Source organism: Centroberyx affinis, unplaced genomic scaffold (genome assembly GCF_046629955.1).
Source record: "Centroberyx affinis isolate AG114_WGS23_722 - 3 ecotype Tasmania unplaced genomic scaffold, CSIRO-AGI_Caff_v1 ptg005544l_1, whole genome shotgun sequence".
Taxonomy (NCBI): Eukaryota; Metazoa; Chordata; class Actinopteri; order Beryciformes; family Berycidae; genus Centroberyx; species Centroberyx affinis.
The window spans coordinates 23,295-44,796 of NW_027282786.1; the positions used below are offsets into that span (position 1 = coordinate 23,295).

The 21,502-nt window shown below is 43.5% G+C and overlaps 1 protein-coding gene across 1 annotated transcript in view; it reads right to left on the minus strand.

Annotated features, from left to right (window-relative positions):
* LOC139667454 (threonylcarbamoyladenosine tRNA methylthiotransferase-like) overlaps positions 1-21,502 on the minus strand; it is a gene marked incomplete at its 3' end in the record, with an annotated part of 91,275 nt that overhangs the window by 3,811 nt on the left and 65,962 nt on the right. Inside the window, exons 5-6 of the mRNA XM_071546916.1 lie at positions 10,166-10,262; positions 2,902-2,950 (exon numbers count right to left, since the gene is read on the minus strand). Coding sequence (XP_071403017.1) covers positions 2,902-2,950; positions 10,166-10,262 — 146 coding nt within the window. The remainder of the gene's footprint in view (positions 1-2,901; positions 2,951-10,165; positions 10,263-21,502) is intronic.

Sequence of the window (21,502 nt, forward strand, 5' to 3'; positions counted from 1 at the left end):
CACCAGCTTTTTATTAATGGTGCAAAGATCACTTCAGTGGAAGAGTCAAGGCATGAATAGCGTGAATAAAACCTATTTTGCAGCCTTTGTGCGAGCTTTCCTGATATAAATTGACCAATATTTTGGGGGGGTATCCTGTCTTTAGGCCAATTTGAATGATGATTTATTAGTTTGCGGTGGCTACTTTTATCAGACTGGAAAATGCGTGCAGTTATTTGCTAATGGAATGGAACTAACAGACATCATTACCATCTCAAAGCATGAATCCCATGAATAACCCGGAGATGAAAAGCTATTGAATGCTACAAGAGCCGGAGCTGTTCTCGTGTGCCGCTTGTTACGCCGTCGCTAATAGACATCAACTGTGGCCGGGCGGCCTTGTAAACATGTTTATTCACGTGTGTGTGTGTGTGTGTGTGTCGTTATTGACTTCTTTTTTTTTCACGCATCCACCAGTGGATGCAGGAACACGAGATAAAGCCGGAGCCGTGGTTATTAGCAAGAAAACCCTTTAGTTCTGGGCACGGCTAACAAAAAGTACGGGGCAGCGGTTTCAGATAAGTGGGCTAGTGACACCCCCCCCCACACACACACACACACACACACACACACACACACCCACACCCCCCTTCACTGTAGCCGTGTTAATGTGCATATAACTGTATGATTGTGAAGCAGGGCGCTGCTGGAAAAGAGTGCAACACTCCCCGAGATAATTAAAGGATAAAAAAAAAAAAAAACATACTTTAACATTTTACAGCTGGCTGGTAACCCGAACTGTGCGTGAAGCAAACCCAGTAGCAAGTGGATGCTTTATGATTAAACGTAGCATTGCGGCATCTAGCCAAGTATGACAGTTCTTCAACTTATTTTTCAGCCCGGGATCCAAATTGAATAGATGTAGTCCCGCACCTCGAGAACCGAGCTCGTAAAAGCATTCCAGTGCTCTTGTCATGTGGAAAACAGACCTGCAAGCAATTTTGGTGCAGCAAAGTCCTGCATCTATTAGTAGTACATAGGAGCAAGTATTTTAGTAGCCATTACTAAAGGCAAATCCCCTAGCTTAAAGGTTTATGCCCGGGTCTCTGAGCTGAAATAACAGCTCTCTGTTTATAGGAGGTCATAAAGAACGGTAATGATACTGGGGAAATGAGTTTCTATGGAGGGAGGGAAGGAGGGAGAGAGAGAGGGGGGGGGGGGGGGGGAGTGGCCGGGATGGAGGATGGAGAGGAGGGAAGGGGAGGAAGAATGGAGGGAGAGAGGAGAAAAGGGGAAGAGGATGGGGGGGGGGGGGGGTAAAAGGAGGGGAGAGAAAGAGAAAAGGGAAGAAGGGACGGAGGGATGTGAGAAAGGAAGGGAGGGAAACAGTTGGAAAGGAAGGAGTCGAAAGGAGGTTCGTCGGTAACAAACATCCCACTCAACCCACTGTGTGTGTGTGTGTGTGTGTGTGTGTGTGTGAGTGTGTGTGTGTGTGTGTGTGTGTGTGTAGCCAGAGGGTTTGGGTTGATGACACATCGTAAAATTAAGCCATACTTCAGCGTCTGTACCCTGTCCTTCATTAGAGAGGCGTGCAGTGAAAGCTACTCACTCTACACACTACACACATACACACACAAAGAGTGTAAACTCAATCTGTTCTTTATTAGAGAACAGCTGGGGGTCTATGACAGCTTGACTGGACACTCTCACACTGTAAACTCTATCTGACCTTCATTAAACAGTTAAGTGCGGTGGTTGGCTAACAGTTTAAATGGCTGACCTAATCATTGCCATGTGAGCCTGTCTCTCTGTCAGGGAGCTGCTCAGACGGGCCACTTAACAAGTCGCACAGACGGCAACGCATATGAGATCCGACAGCAACACTGATGACTTCTCTGTTGACAGGATATTCAATTCAGAGTATCAATCTGACCCATTATTATGAATTTCTGACTACTGCACAGTCAGAAATTAAATTAGTTTTGGGTCCATTTTTACCTCTATTCATAAGATTTACCGTCCTTTGAACTGTAAAAAAAAAAAGGCTGTAACTATAAAAAAAGGCTGTAACTGTAAAAAAAGGCTGTAACTGTAAAAAAAATGTTGATCAGATTTTAGCACAAAGCAAACTCTCCGGCAGCAACACTCCATTTTAGCCTGCTATCACCCTGAAATCAAATTTCAGCATACCTTGACACTTTGTACAGTAGTCTTCATAACACAGTGATTGGTACTTTAAAATTCAAAAACATGGCAGTCCACTGAATGTTTTACAATGTAAATCACTAGAAAGCAGATGGAATAAAACCTAAGATTATCTGGGCAGTTTCTCACACGGTAGACTGATGGATTTCTAGTATGGATGGGACGATATAACGAAATTTAGTATATCGCAATGTAAAAATGTGACGATACGTAACGGCCAGAAAAATTAATCGTGATATTAGCTGCATGTTATTCTGCTGTAGTAATCACAAATGAGACGCTTGACCATCACAATTTCACAAGCTCTCCATCCACATTATATTATTTACACTTTTAATGACATTTTTAAATTGTTGCTTACATTACAAAATATTTCTGCACAGTCAGACTTTTATTTATTTCATCATATTGTGGTTGTATTTAATCATGAACCCCATATCACATATAGAATCATATTGTGAGATAAGCATATCGTCCTCTAACTAATTTCTAGTCTTGGAGGTCAAGTCATTCTGAGTCCTTATGGTCTGTCAATATGTGGAGGGACTACTTCAATGTAAATCATTCATACATGCAGGTAATACTCAGAAACATTATTTTCTGTACCAACAATGGTATTGCTCATAGGATGCTCATTCATTCATTAATTGATCGATTCATCGCTGCTCATTCATTCATACAGTGTGTGTGTGTGTGTGTGTGTGTGTGTTGTCGTACCTTTAACGGCCTCATCCACTACTTCCACCACGCGATCAATCTGTTGGACCTGAAACACACACAGACGCACAGGGGAGAAGTTTATTGACATTGACAAACAATGTCCGCACACCCAAACAGAAGCATGATATTGACGACACACACACACACACACACACATACTGATCGACATGCAAACAAGGCGGGCACTGTAAATACACACACACACACACAAAAAGATAGTGCATGACGATGATAAAAAAAACCAATGTGTGCAGGCAGACACACAACGACACAAGGACAAACAGAGACAGAGGCACGCAGAGTTTTCTGCAGCCAGGATTAAGTGGCATTGATTTCCTATATCCCACCTAGTGTGTATGTAGCTATAACACCACTTGTATTACTTATTGACAGAGTCTGAGTCTAGACCATAGGAGATCAAGTGGCTGAGGAACTGGAAGAGAGACAAAGAGGGTGAAAGAGGTAAAGAGTGGAGGGAAAGAGACAGAGAGAGAGAGGAAAAAGACACAACACGGACAAAGAGAGAGAAACAAAGATGGAGTTGGCTCGGGCACGGACAGATACAGTCGTTTCCCCTCAATCCCTTCCACTCCACTAGTGAATAGCCTTCTGCTGTTTTGACAGGGGGGGGGGGGAACGCAGAAACATCATCGAGCGGTCTTGTGGAGAAAATGGGCGAGACCCCGCCGCACGCCGCTTAATATCAGCCAAGCCATTAGGAGGTTGAGTTAGGTCCCGAGAAGAGCCGGAATATTCTACTGAGATCGGCTCTCGGTTTTACTAATCTACCGGTCCCTGAGCGGTAATCACAGAGGAGGAGTGGATGGAGATGGAGAGAGAGAGAGAGAGAGAGAGAGGGAGAGGTGGGGGGTTAGGGGAAAAATTATTTCTCCTGCCATTATTTCCCTCCTTTCATTCCTCCCAGCGTGCCTTCCACCTCCATTTCTCGCTATTCTTCGAGGTCTAACTTCTAACCCTCGGCGCCCACTCTCGATGCCTCCAGGCCTGTTACCCAGAGCAACCCTCCTTTCACACACACACACACACACACACACACACTGTGCCTGGCAGGCAGCAGTTATATGCACGGTAAGCATTGAAATAAAAATCTATTTTCTTCTAATGGCCGGGCAAACTGGGTCCATTCAGAGCATCGGTGGGCATCCAAAAACACAGTATACACACACACACACACACACACACACACACACACACACAGTACTACTGGCCTACGGGAGACAGCACTTATAGTAAGAACCTGTACAACTGCTGGGCCGTCCAGAGGAAACGAGCACTATTGCTCACTCAAGGGTGAGACGGATTTCTTTTTCATGGATGAAAGAGAGAGAGATGAAGAGTGTATTCAACCCAATGAATCATCAGTGACCAAAGATTGGATTGGATTGGATCGTTGCTTATCTGACTTTTCAATACATTTCAGTGTTTCCAACATTCCACTCTTCCAACCTCCAAATAAAACTAAACTAGACAAGACCAGGTGTCTCTGGTCCAACTGGACCCTTATGATCCGCACTCAGTGATGCCCACTTAATCCCATTGTCATTATCATGCCCATTATCATGATAGAAATATCCAAAGAGCCATCCTTAAAGTGCAATATCTACTGGAACCGATCCTGTAAAAGGCCCAGGAGCAAGCCTCGGTCTGAGAAGCAAAATTAGCTCCACATCTAAATAAAAAATCTACATGAACACTTAAAAAACAACTATTTGCTATGCATCTGGCATTTCTGGGTCCATGTTGTTGTTTGGTGGTGTATTTTTCATATTCCTGCAGTTAACTAGCCAAACATGACGCCAATATAGAGTTTAACAGCATCTAAAATATCAAATATCGAATATTAGATTTTGGTATCAGTCCCTTAGACTTCCACCGACACCTACTGAATGCAACAAGTTCCGGCGCGTTCTCTGGGGGATGTTTCAAGGCATTCTGGGAAATGAAGGAAATCACTAACTGAAGTAGAAGTGGACGAGGAGACGGGATCAAAAAAGTAAATAAGTTCCTCACAAAAGAACTCTTTGAATGCATTGAACAGTGTAAGAGTACTGAAGGCTGCGATTTTCCTTTAAAAGTCAAAGTTAAACTGAGCTCACCTTGAAGCTATACGCAAAGAAATGATAGAAAATGTGAACATATTCTTTGAAAAGTGGGAAGAAGCATATTTTGCCATAACAGAAGTGAATCCTAAATTCACCTATCTTAGTTTAACCATCCTATATCATCTTGATTTTAGGATATAGTGACTGCTGTGGCTAAACTCTGTGTTAATCATATTTTAGTAGGCAAGGGATACCACAAATTTAACTGAAGACTTGTTTCTGAGCAATGACTGACAGAAGCTGTTCCACATGCTTCTGTCAAGAGGATACAATTATACTGCATAAATGTAAGAAATGCAGAAATCGTTCTTGGAAGATTTTCCTTGTATGCATTGAGGGTCTAAGGCTGGTGGTGCCGGGAGGTTAAGCTATGTAGAATAATAGGCTGTTATATCTTGCTAGAATCTGCTTTTGTGTATCTTGTGCTTTTCCTGATGTTTGTCTTACATCATATGGTCGATTGTTGATCAGTTAGATCTAGTTAGGCTCATTCTCTGTAAAGTCCTTTGAGGCATGCATGTGATAAAGGATAGATAGACGATAGAAATAAACAAACATGAACTTGAGCTTCACTCCCAAAGCATTTGGCAGCAAATTCATGGTGTCTGCAGGTTCTAAAAACTCTTTAAATGTCATGAATTTGATTAGCTGTTGTTACCACTGTTTATCTAGTGAGCAATCAGCCCGGACATGCAGGCCTGTACACGGCCAGAACACATTATTTTCAGTGGTGAATTTAATTCTAACTGGGGGTCTAAAAAGGGCTTGAAAAGTCTTTCACTGAAATTTGCAGACAGCCTGAAATTTGTACAGCTGATGCCAATAACATGCAAATTAGCAAATCATTCATCTGGCCCTCACAGCCGTGACATTGCCAGAGACCCATTTTAAGCCAGGAAAAATCCTGTAAGGTCTTTGGCTTTGTGGAGTTATGGTGGATTCTTATATAATTAGTAGAGTGATTGTGAGGAGCAAGCATGTTTCTGTCGCATGAACCTGGATAATAATCTATACATGAATGCAAGTAATTATTAAGGGTGGAAACTATCTAGGAAGTCCTCAAGTTAAGCTGAATGTCCAATATCCAAAATCTGAACTGTGGACCATAGATAAAATCCAAACTGGATTTAGTAACAGCCTTTCTGTAATGGCAAAACTCCCAAACTGCATTTTTAAGTGGAATCAAAAATTGCAATTAGGATGTTTCTGTAATGCAGGCCCGGGAGCCAAATGAGTCATTTATCCTCTCTCCCTGGGACCCGAGCTAATTAAAACACATAACTGCTCTTGTCATATGCAAAAGCCCATAAGACATGAGGCCTTAGTGCAATTTGTAACCCACAGTTAAGAGAGTGAGCTTTAGGTGGTCACAAAATATGCACTAAGTTGGCCCACCCAAGACAGGGTTTTGAGTTTTTGGGGGCAGCCAAAATATAACTGGTGAGCGATAATTAGTGATGACATATGAGACAAAAACTTTGGACCAAAGTTATGTCCATACAATAATGTCCATACTAGTAATGCTAGTTATCAGCAAACTGGTAGGCCAGCCAGGTCTGTTTGGTAAATACCTGCACGGAGCCAGTGTGTGTGTGTGTGTGTGTGTGTGTGTGTGTGTGACAGAGAGAGAGAGAGAGACTGGTCAGCCAACAGCCTCTAACAGGGGGTAGGCTCAAGTCTGAATTATTAGTCTGTAATTTGTATACCAGATATTTATCCAAATTTGATATTTTCCATTTCTTAAGTTTGTGAAATTCTTAAAGATATGCAGACACATCTCATTTTATAACAAGGGTCCAAACACATAGAGGGTCGACTGATCGCGTTTGCCGGCCCAGGAAAAACCCTGCACACATATGCTGAGAAAACTATTGCGGGCAGTGGGGTGTGCATGTATCGTTTGTTTGCATCTTTGCTTACCCACCCTACTTTGCTTAATCCTTTGATTACTTAGCCAACACTGTGCGTATGTGTATGGATGTGTGTGTGTGATGTGGTTTACGTGCAGGACGTGACATGTTTGCCTTGCATTCAACACGCTGTCGTTCATATCATCGGAACTTCAGTCCGGAAAACAGAACAGAAATACACACACACATAAAAGCTGACACGCAGGCCTATCAACTGTGAGTGCATGAAACAGGTAATGCAGTGTTATTTTGTTTTGGTTTTATTCCCCAACTACACCACCTTATTCTAGCCGTTAGTGCAATCACCTCATGCAAATTCGGCGCTGGTTATTTGCATCTGATTTGCATATCCCACCAACTGTCACTGTCATTCTGCGTTTGATTGTAACTACCAAGGATACACGGGGGGAGTGTGTGTACATACATGTGCCTCTGTCTGGGTGTGTGAGCATGGATGTGTGTCTGTTCATGTGCACATGCATCCACCCCATCCCTCACTCTGTGTGTGTGTGTGTGCGTGTATCAATGCATAATCCAATCTACTCATGACAATAGAAAAGGCCTGCAGTGGTAAACTCGCCAGCTGTTTCCGCCTAGCCCTGAAGGCTATTACATATACAAGCCTGTTTATCTGAATGTAATTATATTATACATACATGCCGCTTGATTTGAATGTAATTATGTTACAGGCTGGCACGTTTATTTAAATGCAATTACATTATTTATGGTAAAAGATATTTAACGTAACATTTGAGGTCCCCCTGTTATTCTGAGGATCGGGACAGTAATCAACTTAGGATATTGGACTGTTTGATTTATCCCCATCTTCAACGAGGGAGGATGTTTTATATGCGAACAAATAGAATTCGCATTATGTGAAATTAACATCAAAGTTTCATGTGATTTAGTAGGCACAGCGTGTCTCTTGTCTTTGAGCATGGACTGAATAGCTAAAGAATGCAGGCATATTATTCTAAATTGACCAACTCTATTTTAAGTCTAGCCTTCTTAGATGTATCTTAGATAGGCACTGATGTAAGAATTATTTAGCTCTTCTAACCATGGAATAAATATCTTTATTAGTATTTCAGGCACAAACGTGTTTGCATTGCCCACTGCTCGACTGAGGAATATCTAATGAGTTTCCATTGTTTGCTTTTTTGCTGAATTGTTTGATGTCATTTTGTTTTCATGATCATTTGCAGGATCAATCTGGACACAATCAAAACATTTCCCTCATCTCGCCAGAGCTTATTCTCAATTGACACATCTTTATGTGATATGCAAATGCTGCTGTGGATGAAAGTTCTACCGAGCCGCTTCATTTTAAACCCTAGAACTTGGACTGGGTTGTTGGTCGTTAGATGATTTGGTGCTGAGAGGTGGCAGGGCATGGCAGAGGTGACGCACGACTCATAAAATGAGGAAAAACATATCTCTAATTGCAAATATAACATCACGTCTATGATTTTAATGAGGCATGCTTTAACAGTGGATAATTTAATACAGCCTCTTGGCTTTCCTCCTGTGATTACTCAGGTGAAATGGCCTGAAAAGGAAAAGTAAGGGATACTTTCAATTTCAGCTGCAAGTCAAAATAGCCAAAAGCCAAAATCACTGGTTTGAGTGAGACTGTAGGGCAGGATGGTTTTAAATCCCCTGAAAAGAGCCAGTGATGTTCTGTCTCAATGTCCTGTTTGTTTCTGTGTTGGCTGGGGTTTGCACCATTTCTGCTTTCTGTCGGCCTTCTATATTCTCTGTGACCTTCTGCTCCCTCACCTTGCCGTCTGAAGACAGTGAAAAACTAGACGGAGATGGGAAGATTGCACAAAGCCCGCTCTCAGCATTCACTTGTCCCCTCTCTCCTTTATCTATCAATCAGACCCACCTCGCTGTAGGGGGTCAATGCACCAGATCTTTCTACACTGTGTTGGTGTTCGGGTGCTCCTCTCTCTATCGCAAAACACAAACCATAATGGATTTTCAATGGTCTGGTTTGGTCCCTGGGTCATGAGACATTTTCTGTGTGTGGGTGACAGCTATATATTGCAAAAATAGACAACATTGGAGCAATGGGACTGATGCAGGACATAAATGGACTACACTAGGAAATACATCCATATTTACCAGGTAGACTGTTTCCTCCAGTGCTGCATGCACACACCGTAATATACACTGTATTGAGTGACTATAGGTAGCTTGAGGTATTATAGACTGGCTTTATCTCGAAAATGACAACTTGGAGCAGTGCTACAGCTAAATGGAAAGTAATTTCAAATGTGCGGATACGTTTATAAAACATATAATACAAAAATAACATACATTTTGAACCATCAGGGGACTATTTTCCCTGTGTAAACGTCTTGGAGCATTACTTGTTTCGTTTCCATAGGAAATGAACATGGTGGGCAATGGGAAACTGTGCACAGCGGATAAATACATGGTTGTTCACCTTAAAGAATTCTTAAAATAAACTGTGGCTACATCAGCTATACTGAGTTAATGACATGTTTTTTTTTTACATTTCTGAATCTACAGGTCAAAACTACGAATAAGGTTTTATTTCTATATGTCAGTCTTCTCACTTCTGAGTTAATGCTAGTCGCCTACTATCACTCAACACAGTGAATGTTAAAGCATGGATGATTTTGGTTTGTATATTTTCATTATTTAACAGATAGGTTGACCAACAGGCAAATATATTCCACTCACAGGCCATTTCTAACCCACTCCCACCCATCCCCTCCTTTCATATTTTACCACTGTTTCTACCTACTGCAGGCTTTCTCCTCCTCCCTCAGTCTCCTCTCCTCCATTCTCTCTCCTTCCCTCCTTCATCTCGTTCTTCCACTGCCACTCTTCCCTCCTACCTCTCCAGAGCCCACTCCAAGGAGAGCCTCTCCCTCTTTTCTCTCTGTCAGACTCCTTCTTCCTGCCCTCTCCCCTCATATATTCTCTCCTCCTCTCCCCCCCCCCTCCCCCCCTCCTCCTCTGCTCATGTTAGTGGTCTCGGTCTCGTCTCCCAGGGAGGTCTATTGATCCAGCGAGCTGCAGGGAGGACTGAATGGAACAGTCGCAGCAGGGCGGCGGCCAGGTGAATGACAGGTCAAACCATCTTTCTGTCTGTCTCTCAGTGTGCTGGACTCTCCGGTGAATCTACTGGGCTCGGAGATTAACTGGGCGCACACACACACACACACACACACACATACACACACACACACATACCCCTATGATGCTGAGGCCTTTGAGGTAGTCCATGCGTGGCTGGGCCTGAGGAACACAACCTGCTACCACCACCTTCTTCTGCTGATCCTGGGCTTTCCTACACAAACACACAAACAAAGAAAAAGTATATTATATTATGTCCACACCAAACACTGTGTTGTGATATTTTACATGAGAGTTATACATTGATTTCGGGTTTTGAAGGCTGATAGCAATATTTTTGTACTGAAATGGCCAATAACTGATATTCTGTGCCGATATTCAATGTCTATAAATTTGAAACACACACACATACACATTCACAAACAAAATCCCAAAAATGACAAAGATTCTGTGTTTCTCTAAGAATTTTATTTTCGCAAGAGTGGAAAAGCCTCTGAAACAGAAGTTAGACCATCATGTGATACTAAAACTCTCCACTGAAATTCTTCTAGGTGGGTCTGCAGCTTTCACACCCCTGAAGGTGCTCACTAAAATACTCCCACGGCACAATGGAATGATTTCTCTCTTCAGTCATCTGATATAAAAATAAAAATGATGAAAAACACTAGCTGTGATCAGGGAGAAACCTGACAGGGAGATATCAGACCGAAATATTAGGCCGAACCCCATTTTACATTTACATTTCCCTAGAAATACATATTTCTCATCACTCCGGCATCCATTTTCTTATCACTGATAAGTCTGGATAAACAAAAGAGCTTGTACTTTAAAAGTTCAAAACATCAAGGTTCTTTGACATTCAAGCAGAAGTTTGGCATTCATGGGATCGGTGCTTTGACCACAGTTCCAGCCGAACGTCAGAAAAGCAGAATAGTACGAAAACATTTTTTAAAAAAGGATGGTGCTTGAGAGTGCTGGCCCCATGCCAGCACACTGAGTTGTTGTCTCAAAACTTTCGAGTCAACCTTGAATCCTCAAATTTCTGGACTGATGACTTTATGACAAATGCCTTATAGTCCTTGCTGCCGTAACCGATTGTGTGTTTTGCACACAAGCAAATGAAGCACATAAAGTGGAAACTTGAACTTTCGAATACAAATTTTCAATACGGTTGACACATTCCAGTGGCAGCCATTCAATGACAGGAAAGCAGCGTGCTTTCAAAATGAAACTCGCTATTCAGAGGTTAAATAACACTGGCTGGGTACTTTAAGATCTAGTTTTCAGAAGCCATTTATTTTGATATAATGGCTTGACACGGAGGCTGAATCATGACCCCACCCAAAAAAAAATCATTTTAGTCCCTTGGCCTTCATGGGCACTGTTTAGCTATTTTGTAGTCTAACACCAACAGAATTCCTCTCTCATAGAATTCTTTTCTTAAGACTTTCTTGCCTTGCACAGACATTCCATGATCTTAGACAAAACTATGACTGGAGAAAGCCACTTTTCCAACACAATTTGAACTTTTCATCCAGAAATCGCCCCCTTTGTGTGAATGTACAATGTTCCATGTGTGTGTGTGTGCAAAGTTTTCAAAGTAAACTCATTACTTCCTCAAAATTCATTAAGCAGCAAGTCTCTTCTATTCTGTTCCTCCAGCCTTGAGGACCGGGGTTTGACATTCATCCGACTCTGTAGTGGTTCACTCTGATACGGTGCGAAGCTAAACGGAGCAAAAAACGGTCTACTGCAGATGGTGCAAGAAATCTACACAACCACTGTACATTATTGCACACGCATAGGTGTGTGTGTGTGCATGTGTGTGTGAGACAGAGAGAAACAGAGAGAGAGAGAGACAGACAGAGAGAAAGAGAGAGAGACTGCTATGACAGGTGTGATGGTGAATCGGTGCAGACCTTGCTTTTTAAGTGTGGATGTAAGTGTGCATGTGTGTGCCGTGACTTAAGCCTATTTAACATGTATATAGAACACATTCAAACTTATAATAACAAGTTCATATAATCAAGATTGCTTTTCTGACAAAACAGGTTATTATAACCTTTGATGCCAAAAATGATGAAAAAAGTGGCTGAGGGAGTCCAATATTTACAGTGATGTTAGAACAGTTAACAGCTGTTGTTAAGCACAACACAAAGTGGTCATAGGCAATCACATGTGTACAGATAAAGTATTTTATAATGGATTTGGATGTGACCTGTCCATTTTAGAAACCATTACTAGAAATGACAAAAAGCACTAAGAATTCAGTTTTTAAGATGCTGTGAATCAAAAGGGGGTGGGGAAAACCAAAGCAAAACAAGCCACATTGTGTGTGTGTGTGTGTGTGTGTGTGTGTGTGTGTGTGTGTGTGTGTGCGCGCGTGTCTTCGTGTCACCTCCGGTTAGTGGTAGTCACATTTTGAGACGCTCGGTCTGCCTGACAAGAGCTTTTGGAAGAGCTGCCCAGACTCCACTATGAATCTTTAATAATGAAACCTCCTGACAGCTGGAGCGAGGGAGCGAGGGAGGGAGGGAGGGAAGGAGGGACGGAAGGGGGGGAGGAATGCGTGTGAGGGGAGGAATCGAGGGAGGAGGAGCAATGGAAGGAGATGCACACTGTCAGTTGCGTTTTAATTCAGAGTCTGTTTACATTCTCCGGCAAAAACAAAAGGGAGGAGAGAGAGAGAGAGTGATGGAGGTGAGGGAGGGAGGGAGGGAGGGAGGGAGGGGGGCAGAGTGAGGAGGAAGAGGTAGATGAGGGTAGACAAACAACTCAATTCAAAGCCCGGCGTACGTGATCGAGCGAATGAGGGAGGGAGGGACGGATGAAAGCAGCGGAGGGATGAAGGAAAGAGAGATGAAGCTCCAAATAAACATGTTTTTTTTTTTTAATGCTTATTGTTATTATTCAGCGCCTGTTCGCGTTATTCAGGGTCACTCCGGTGACAGCTGCGAATTCTGCGGATAAATCAATAACTCTCTTTCTCTTTTGCTCTCTGCCACTCTCTCTCTTTTCCCATCCTTTATATCTGCGTCTCGCTCTGTCTTGTACACAGCTATTGAACAGACAGCAACAAATCGTTTTAGATGCCGAAGAAACATGCAAGCAGAAGACTTGTGCGTATGATTTTTGCGGCTCGGGCCCGGCTTCTATTCAACTTCATAAATTAACGTCCATTGGAGAAATGTTGGCCTTGTGCATTTATTGCAGGAGGTGAAATAAAGACCGGGCCACTGTTGTCTGTCTGTTGTGGTGTAAATGGGACCCGACCTAAAGAAAGAGAGCGAGAAGGAGGGAGGGGAAGGGAGGTAGGAGAGGGCTGTCACCGTGAAGTGTTGCTGAAATAATGGAAGAGAGAGAAAGGTGGAGAGAAATACAGGAGGGGGAGTGGCGGGATTGTGTCAGTGTGTGTGTGAGAGAGAGAGAGAGAGAGAGAGAGAGAGAGAGAGAGAGAGAGAGAGAGAGAGAGAGAGAGAGAGAGGAGAGGAGAGGAGAGGAGAGGAGAGGAGAGGAGAGGAGAGGAGAGCAGAGGAGATGAGAGGAGATGAGATGAGATGAGGGGAAAGGAGAGGAAACAAGGGGAGAGAAGAGGAGAGGAGAGGAAACAAGGGGAGAGGAGAGGAGAGGAGAGGAGAACAGATGAGGGGAGATGAGAGGATAGGAAACAAGAGGAGAGGAGAGGAGAGGAGAGGAGAGGAGAGGAGAGGAGAGGAGAGGAGAGGAGAGGAGAGGAGAGAGGAGAGTAGAGGAGAGGAGAGGAGAGGAGAGGAGAGTAGAGGAGAGGAGAGGAGAGGGGAGAAGAGAAGAGAAGAGAAGAGAAGAGGAGAGGAGAGGAGAGGAGAGGAGAGCGCAACTGGTACAGAGAGTAGCCTGTTCTCCAACGCAGCTCCTTATGAAGGACCCACACTGGTATTATCACACACACACACACACACACACACACACACACACACAGTAGGGGTGCGTCTGCATAATTCAAAGTGTCTCCTGCCAAAATGCGCCAAACGCTCCTTTAATGCGCTCCTCATTCCCCCCGCCCACACACACACACACACACACACACTCGCCGCGGCTGACACGGCGAGTGAGGCGACAGCGCCTGAGCCGTCGCCTCGGCGCCCCAGGGGGGGGGGAGAACGGACCAATCACGTCGCGGCGCGGTGCGGCCGGGGACGAGATGGGATGGGATTATGCGACGGCGGCCGACGCGGCGATGGGTGTTGAGCCCCGACCGAGCGCTCGCCGCCACTGACCCGGACCGGAGCAGATGTCCCCCGAGATCAGAGGACGAGGTGTGTGTGTGTGTGTGTGGTATGTTGAGAGTGTGTGTGTGTGTGTGTGTGTGTGTGTTTCCTTGGCTTGGCACCTCGCCCTACATCTCTACGGCCCCCTGTCAAGTCTGTGTTACTGCTGTTCATAGCCCCAAGTCCACACACGCACACACACACACGCACACACACACACACACACACACAAACAGGCTCTCAACACACACATACTACAAACATACATACACACAAATGGCTACGGATGGCCTCGGCAACAGTGTGGACTAGTCTATGCATACATGTATGACCTCTGTGGTATGTATGTACAGTAGGGAGGGCTGTGCTGTACATACTGGTTCTTAACAGCTGAACGGACACAGTGAATCAGTCAAATTAGACTCGACTAAACGTCCAACCGAATTGATCAGGTTGACTGGGAAGAGTCCCTTACTGCAAACATGACGTTGAAATGACTGTAGGCTCTGGGTGGACCACGGGGCATGACCTATATAAGGGTCCCTTCAACTTTTGCCCAGCGCAACTTGAAGTGAAAGAACGGCCCTTTCCTCGTGGATCATGGTCATCTGCTTCTGTACCATTAACCCGCCGCTGACATCACAGATATAAGCACTTCTTCTTCTTCGTGTGCGGCCAGAAAGTTGATATTCATAAGTGAAAAGTTCAGCCGAACGCCTTTTGCCATGTAAGAGTCTCATGTCCCGAATCAAAGCTATGGTCAGCAAAGGCCACCAAAAAAACTGTATATATGGCAGCCAGGTGTTTAGCTTTATCATTTTTTAAAATTTCACATCACTTTTGGTTTATGGAGTTCTTTTGATGCTGCACTAGCCCTGGTGTATTTTTTGACGCTGCGTACCTTCTTCCTATTTCTAGTAAGTTTTACCATAAGTGAGTGCAAGAGCGTTTACTTTTTCATTTTTGCAGCCGTCTCAAGCGATAGCCGCTCCGAGTTCTGACCCGAGCGGGAATACCAATTTTGCCCTTTCAAGTTGTGTGGATTTCAGCCCCGGACAAACATTTGAGACACGAGGACTTGCCCCGGGACCTTTTCCTAATGAAATCACAAATATTCTTGTCATGTGCGGGAACACCAGAAACAGGCCCGCAGCCGCGAGCGATCGTGTGTGTGTGTGTGTGTGTGTGTGTGTGTGTGTGTGTGTCTGCATGTGTGTCTTCTCGATGACTCTCAGTCCCTGCTGTTAAACTCCCTCAGCTCTATACAGATAGCAGCATGGGGGGGGGGGGGGGGGGGGGGGGGAGATGAGCTCATTACACACACACACACAGCTAGCCATATGCTCCTTAACAAATGTGTTGCTTAAAGGATGAGGTCATACTGTCCAGAGTTTAGAGGGGGAAAAAAAAAGGTTGTGTAAGCGAGATGTGCTTGTCTGCATACTGATATGTGCTTTGTGTGCCAGCTTAATATACTAAGCACTGGCAGACTTCACTATCTATCCTGTTAGGAAAATATGTGTTAAAATGCTCAATGTCTGAATTGATTATATAACTGATTATATGCTCTGTCATTGTATTCTGCTCTGATCTTACTCAATTCAAAGTTGCTTTACTGGCACGAAATACAAAAGTACAAAAAAAAAAAAGAGATTACAAACAGATTGAGTAGGAATATTCTTGGTTGATGACTTTATTTTCATCCCGTGTTCCAGTTCGCTCCCCCTCTCCCCCCCCCTCCTTTTCCATCTCCCACCTTTCTCCTGCCCTTGCTCCTCAGTCGTCTCTCCTCCCTCCCTCCCTCCCTCCCTCCTCCTCCCCTCCGCCCTCCGACGGATGTTTCTGGCCGAGTTGCCGGCGAGCCAGCCAATCGGCACACTCCTGACCCTTCCGCATTAGCATAAAGCAGCAAGGGGCGAGGTTAAGTACCCATCAAGCCTCCGCAAATTAAGATATGAGCCTGTGTGTGTGACTGTGTGTCTCTGTGTGTGTGCCTGTGAGAGATATAATCTTTTATATGTTTGATAGAAAGCAAGACACGAATGAGGCCTAGGCCTAAGATATATACTTTTTTTTAAATTCTGTTCGTTTGTGAGTCAGATTGGTGTTTTTTTCAAATCATTTTCATTTTTTCTGGTACATTTCCAGCATTGAGTGACACTCCTGGCTGAATGAACGCACAGGAAACACGGTTTGTTGCTACGACGCAGTGTGCGAGCCTCTCCTCTGTGACTAACCGCGGTACACTGGCAAAGTTTACGAAAACAACTGTCAAAAAACAAAACAAAATAAATAAAACAGCAGCTAACTCGGGGCCTATACAGCCGCCGGGACTTGACTGAGGACAGACTCAGACTAAATGAAAGCTGTCAATGTACAAGACCGGGAGCCTCTGGAGGAGAGAGCGAGGCGGGGAGGAGGAAGAGAGGGAAAAGCGCCGCAGTGACTGACAGAAAACTGTCAAAAGAACATCTTTATAAGCAGGTAAGGAGGAGAGGGGGGGGGGCAGGTGAGAGTAAAAAGAGAGAAAGAGGATGGGAAGAGGAGGCAAAAAGCAGGGAGTACATGAAGAACACGAACTAGAGACAGCAAACCAAGGTCTTCAAGTCCCATATATATCATAACATCCCATAACTATAAGTTACACTCATGCAGTACACATCATTCACACCCAGTATACTATTAGCATGTAATTGGCAGCCAGTGTAAGGAGTGTAGGGACAATTTTTCAAAGTATGGGAGAATGCAAACGGCAATTTTGAGGGTGTAACACCAAAGTAATATCACGATTACAGTAACAAAATACTGCTCCTGTGAAGTAAAACATAAAGTAACGCTATTCCTTTTGAAGTAATGAGTAATATATTTCTTTTTTGAGCAACGAGCCCGACACCGAGGGTTGCTAACGGACGATATCGGCCAAAAGGTCAAGCCGCGGCCAGCTTTCCTTCACCAACGAAGAAGAACTCGTGTTATAGAAAATGACCGGACTTCCAGCAACTGCCTTCTCAAGGTGAACGCACAGTAAAGCAAACTGTCAGGGTTTTAAGTCCAGGGATGTCCGGTGTCTCGTGAGAAGGGAGGAGGAGGAGGAAGAAGAGGAGAGAGAGTGAGAAAGAGGTCAAACCGTCGAGAGCACATCTTCATCGACAGCTAATGGAGAGGGGGAGCGGGATGTTTCAGGAGGAGGAGAAACGAGGGAGTGAGGGAGGGGAGCCGAAGAGGAGGGGAGGGCGAAAGGAGAGGAAACAAACTGTCAAGAGCACATCTTCATCGGCGGGCGAGGAGAGGGAGAGGAGGGACGACGGTAAGACTAGGGAGCGGAGGGGGGGAGGAGGAGGAGAAGGAGAGAGGGGAGGCATGTGAAGGAGGGCTGTGATTGAGGGATGAGAGAGGGGTTTGGGAGGTAAAGCTGCAGAAATCCCCTGGGATCACACACAGCCACGCACACAGACACACACACACACACACGTGTACACACTCAAGGACTGCTGTTGAGTTGTGCAGAATCAGATAGCAGTATTTTCCTGCCTGTATAGAGAAATGGAGATGGAGAGAGGGAGAGGGGGAGAGAGAGAGAGAGAGAGAGGAGCGTAAAAAGAAAAATCAAAAAACAGAAATGACAGCAAAAGCAATGAAAGCAAGGTAAGAAACAGAAAAAGCAAAAAGCAGAAAGAAATACAAGTAGACCATACAAGAGAAGTCAAAAGCAATCAATACCAGATAATTACATAAAAGCACGTCTATAAAATTGAGTTGTAGGAAGTGATGTATAAGACAATATAGATTTGTCCAACCTAAGTACCTCAGACAGGTTGCAAAGGCCTGACTATAATACCTAAAGACTATAATAGCAGAAAGATGGGGATTGATCCGGGTTGCCATAACCAAAACCACAACCCAAACCCCACTGGGACAAAACCCCCTCTAGGAAAAAACCTCTCTTATTGTCATTTCCCCACATTTAACACCAATGTGGTTAATAAAGGCATTCAGGTTAGAGCTTTTTTACAGGATACAGGCAATCTGTTGGCCAATCAATGCACCTATAACGTGGCTAGTTTACGGCTAGTTCACATGGCCTCCGGGGTTATCGGAGATGGGATGTAGCCCAATCGTCAACATGGGCCTAGTAAAGGCGAGTCAGAGGAAATGCAAGGCTTTCAGATTATGGCCTTTTAAAAAAAAAAATGCACCGCTGACACCTGCCCAATGTGCTGAAATGCATGACATCTGTCTTGTAAAAATGAGTTGAACGCGTGATAAATATTGCATTACTATAAATGAGTTGTATTCACCGCTTGAATGGGTTATAATGGGGAAAATGCTTGTAAAAAAAAAAAAAAAAAAAAAAAAAGCAGAAGCAATGGAACAGGCACACACAAACATACAGACACACTTACACGGAGGGAATTGCATTAGAGATGAGCATCAGAGAGAGGGAGAGAGAGAGAAAGAGAGAGGGAACCCCAAAGCTGAATCCAGAGAGGAGTCCCCTGAGCCCCATTTCTAATGCAAAGTCCTGTTTTCTACAGGAGAAGCTGTTATGGGACAACGCTAGGGGAGAGAACCTATAGCCTGAGGCTATTGTCTAGAGACAACTGCTGAGTACAGACTTTGGGATAGGAACACACGCACACACACACATAGAGGAAAACAACAGCTAACTAACCAACAACAACAACTGTCCACTATCCAGTTGCTACCAGAAGGCGAATGTTTCTTTTTTCATTATTTTCCAACGTAGGAGCACATGTGCTCATTAGAACAAATGTCACCACTGAGTCCTGATGGACATATGATGCTTTGAAAAACAAGGAATAAGCCCAGATCCTGCACAGGCCCATGGCGCATGTGTTCAATTCAATTCAATTAAATGCACTGAAGCATTGTTATCGGTTAAATTGCCTAATTCCACTAACGTTACTTAAATACCACAAAGTAATAATGTTACATAATAATGCACAATATGTCTTAACATGGCTCAAACACTGGCTGATCCAGCTCAATATTTTACACCGTATTTACTATACTCCTCAAAAATTACATAAATTTTATCCCTCCAAATCTCCCAAATGCGCTAGGTGTCATATAGCTGATGGTGACTTGATGCATATGCTTTGGAACTGCACAGAACTTGAATCATATTGGCTCTCTATACAATCACAACTCACCAAGATATTACATAAAGATATTAAGCTGGATCCTTGTGTTGCTATTCTTGGAGATGTGGATGACCTGTGGAATTTTAATGTATATCAGAAGGAACTTACCCTGTTGGCTATGACAGCAGCTAAAAAATGCATTTTGGTAAATTGGACCTCAAACATCCCACCCACACGCAAACAAAAAAGTTAGGTGGAATGAACTGTGGAATGAACTGTTGTCTTATTGCACATCAGAAACAATCATGTACAGTGTAAAGGGCAAAACTATACAGTTAAATGATGTCTGGGGCCCCCTTATCAAAAGTATTTCAAATACTGAATGCTGTGCAGATGAGCTTTAACATTATGTATGTATATATAAACCTGTGTATGTATAAATATGTAACCATAACATACAATTATTATGTGCCAAATTATACTTATTGTCTAACTTCTTTTTTCTCTCTGTCCCTTTTTTGTATTTACTGTTATTAGTAACAGAATATCTCTGACATTAAGAAGTACATATTGCTCAAAATGACCATTTCTCATGGGGGTGGGGGTGGGGGGGTAATTTGTTGATGTTTTGTTTTCCTTGTATTTTTCCTTTTTTTTGTATGGACAATTTATTTATTGTGATAAATTGTTATTTGTAAACAAATGTCAACAGCAAATAAAAAAAAAAAGAAATAAAAAAAAAAGAAAAGGTAATAATGTTACCTACCGTTAAAGTTTGTAGGGCAACAGAAGATGAGTTATCAAGTTACTGTTTACAAATCCTGTTACTAACACATGCAAGCACATTGTGGAATTTTAAAAATCACTTTCATTTTTACAGCAGGAGACTGTTGGATTGAGTACAGTGCTGCTGGTCTACAGGTCTGTGCCTCGCCAAATGACACACATGATGTGATGAGCACATCAGGTGCATTAGAGATCCATTTAGATCCATTTCTTTGCATTGACCAACTTTTGATTTTGTGCCTCTGTATGGCATCCCACAGACATATGTGTATGAATATGTGCATGTGCCTCTGTGTGTGTGTGGTGTGTGTTTGCATGTTTGCGTGCAATTCTTTTGATCCAGAAGTGGAGACAAGGGGGAGATCCTTGCTGGGATCACAGAGGTGAAAGGACACTCTTGGTTGAGTGAATCCACACAAAATTAGTCCAAGCATAAACAATCCTGATTGGTTTTAAGGTCATGAATTATTACAAGCAAGGGTTTGGAACAGTGGAACGCCACATGCTCAGTGACCTGGACCGCATCAACAATCTTTGCAAACCAACAGTTTTTTTTGCAATTTCAACCAAACGCAATAAAACATAATTAAATCACTGTGCCAATAAGCAGATACTGCAACACTTGTCTTTTTGCTTCCAAATGTTGAAAAGCCTTCACACTTTTCCCAATAATAACACAAATAAAACTCTGCAAATTGCCCTGCGGTTGTTTAAAAACTGCCAAAGATCATGTTTTTAATGACCCGTGATGATCGTCAACTCTGTCATACTGTGAATGGAATGGAAGAAAAACAGAACACAGCATTTGGGACGGGATTCAAATAGTACCTTTACCTCTCAGGTAAAGGTACAGTCTAAAATTAGTCTAATTGTAAAATCCCCCCATTTGTGAACCACCATGTTGGCGAGCAGGTAGAGGATACAAGCATTACAGGTATGAGCATCACACCTATGAGAGCATGTACCGCCTCTGATGGAAGCTACAGTAGCTGCAGACAACAATCCATCAACATCACACTGTAGCTGGCAGCTGGGGAGGGGGAGACATGGTTCCTATAGAGGAGACTGGGGAAGCATACAAGCACCTGACTATATAAACACACACACACAATGGCAAAGGCATACACATCATGCCGGCAGACACAGACACACGTTTACTAGAGGAAGACGTTTCGCAGATTTGGTAGTGAGAAAAGGCAAAACGGAGCAGTGGCATATAATCCATTTGAAATGAGAAAAAGTAGAGTGTGTATGTAGGCGTTTGTGCACATTTTTGCACGTTTGCATCTGTGCCTTTGTGTGCGTCTTCCACAAGT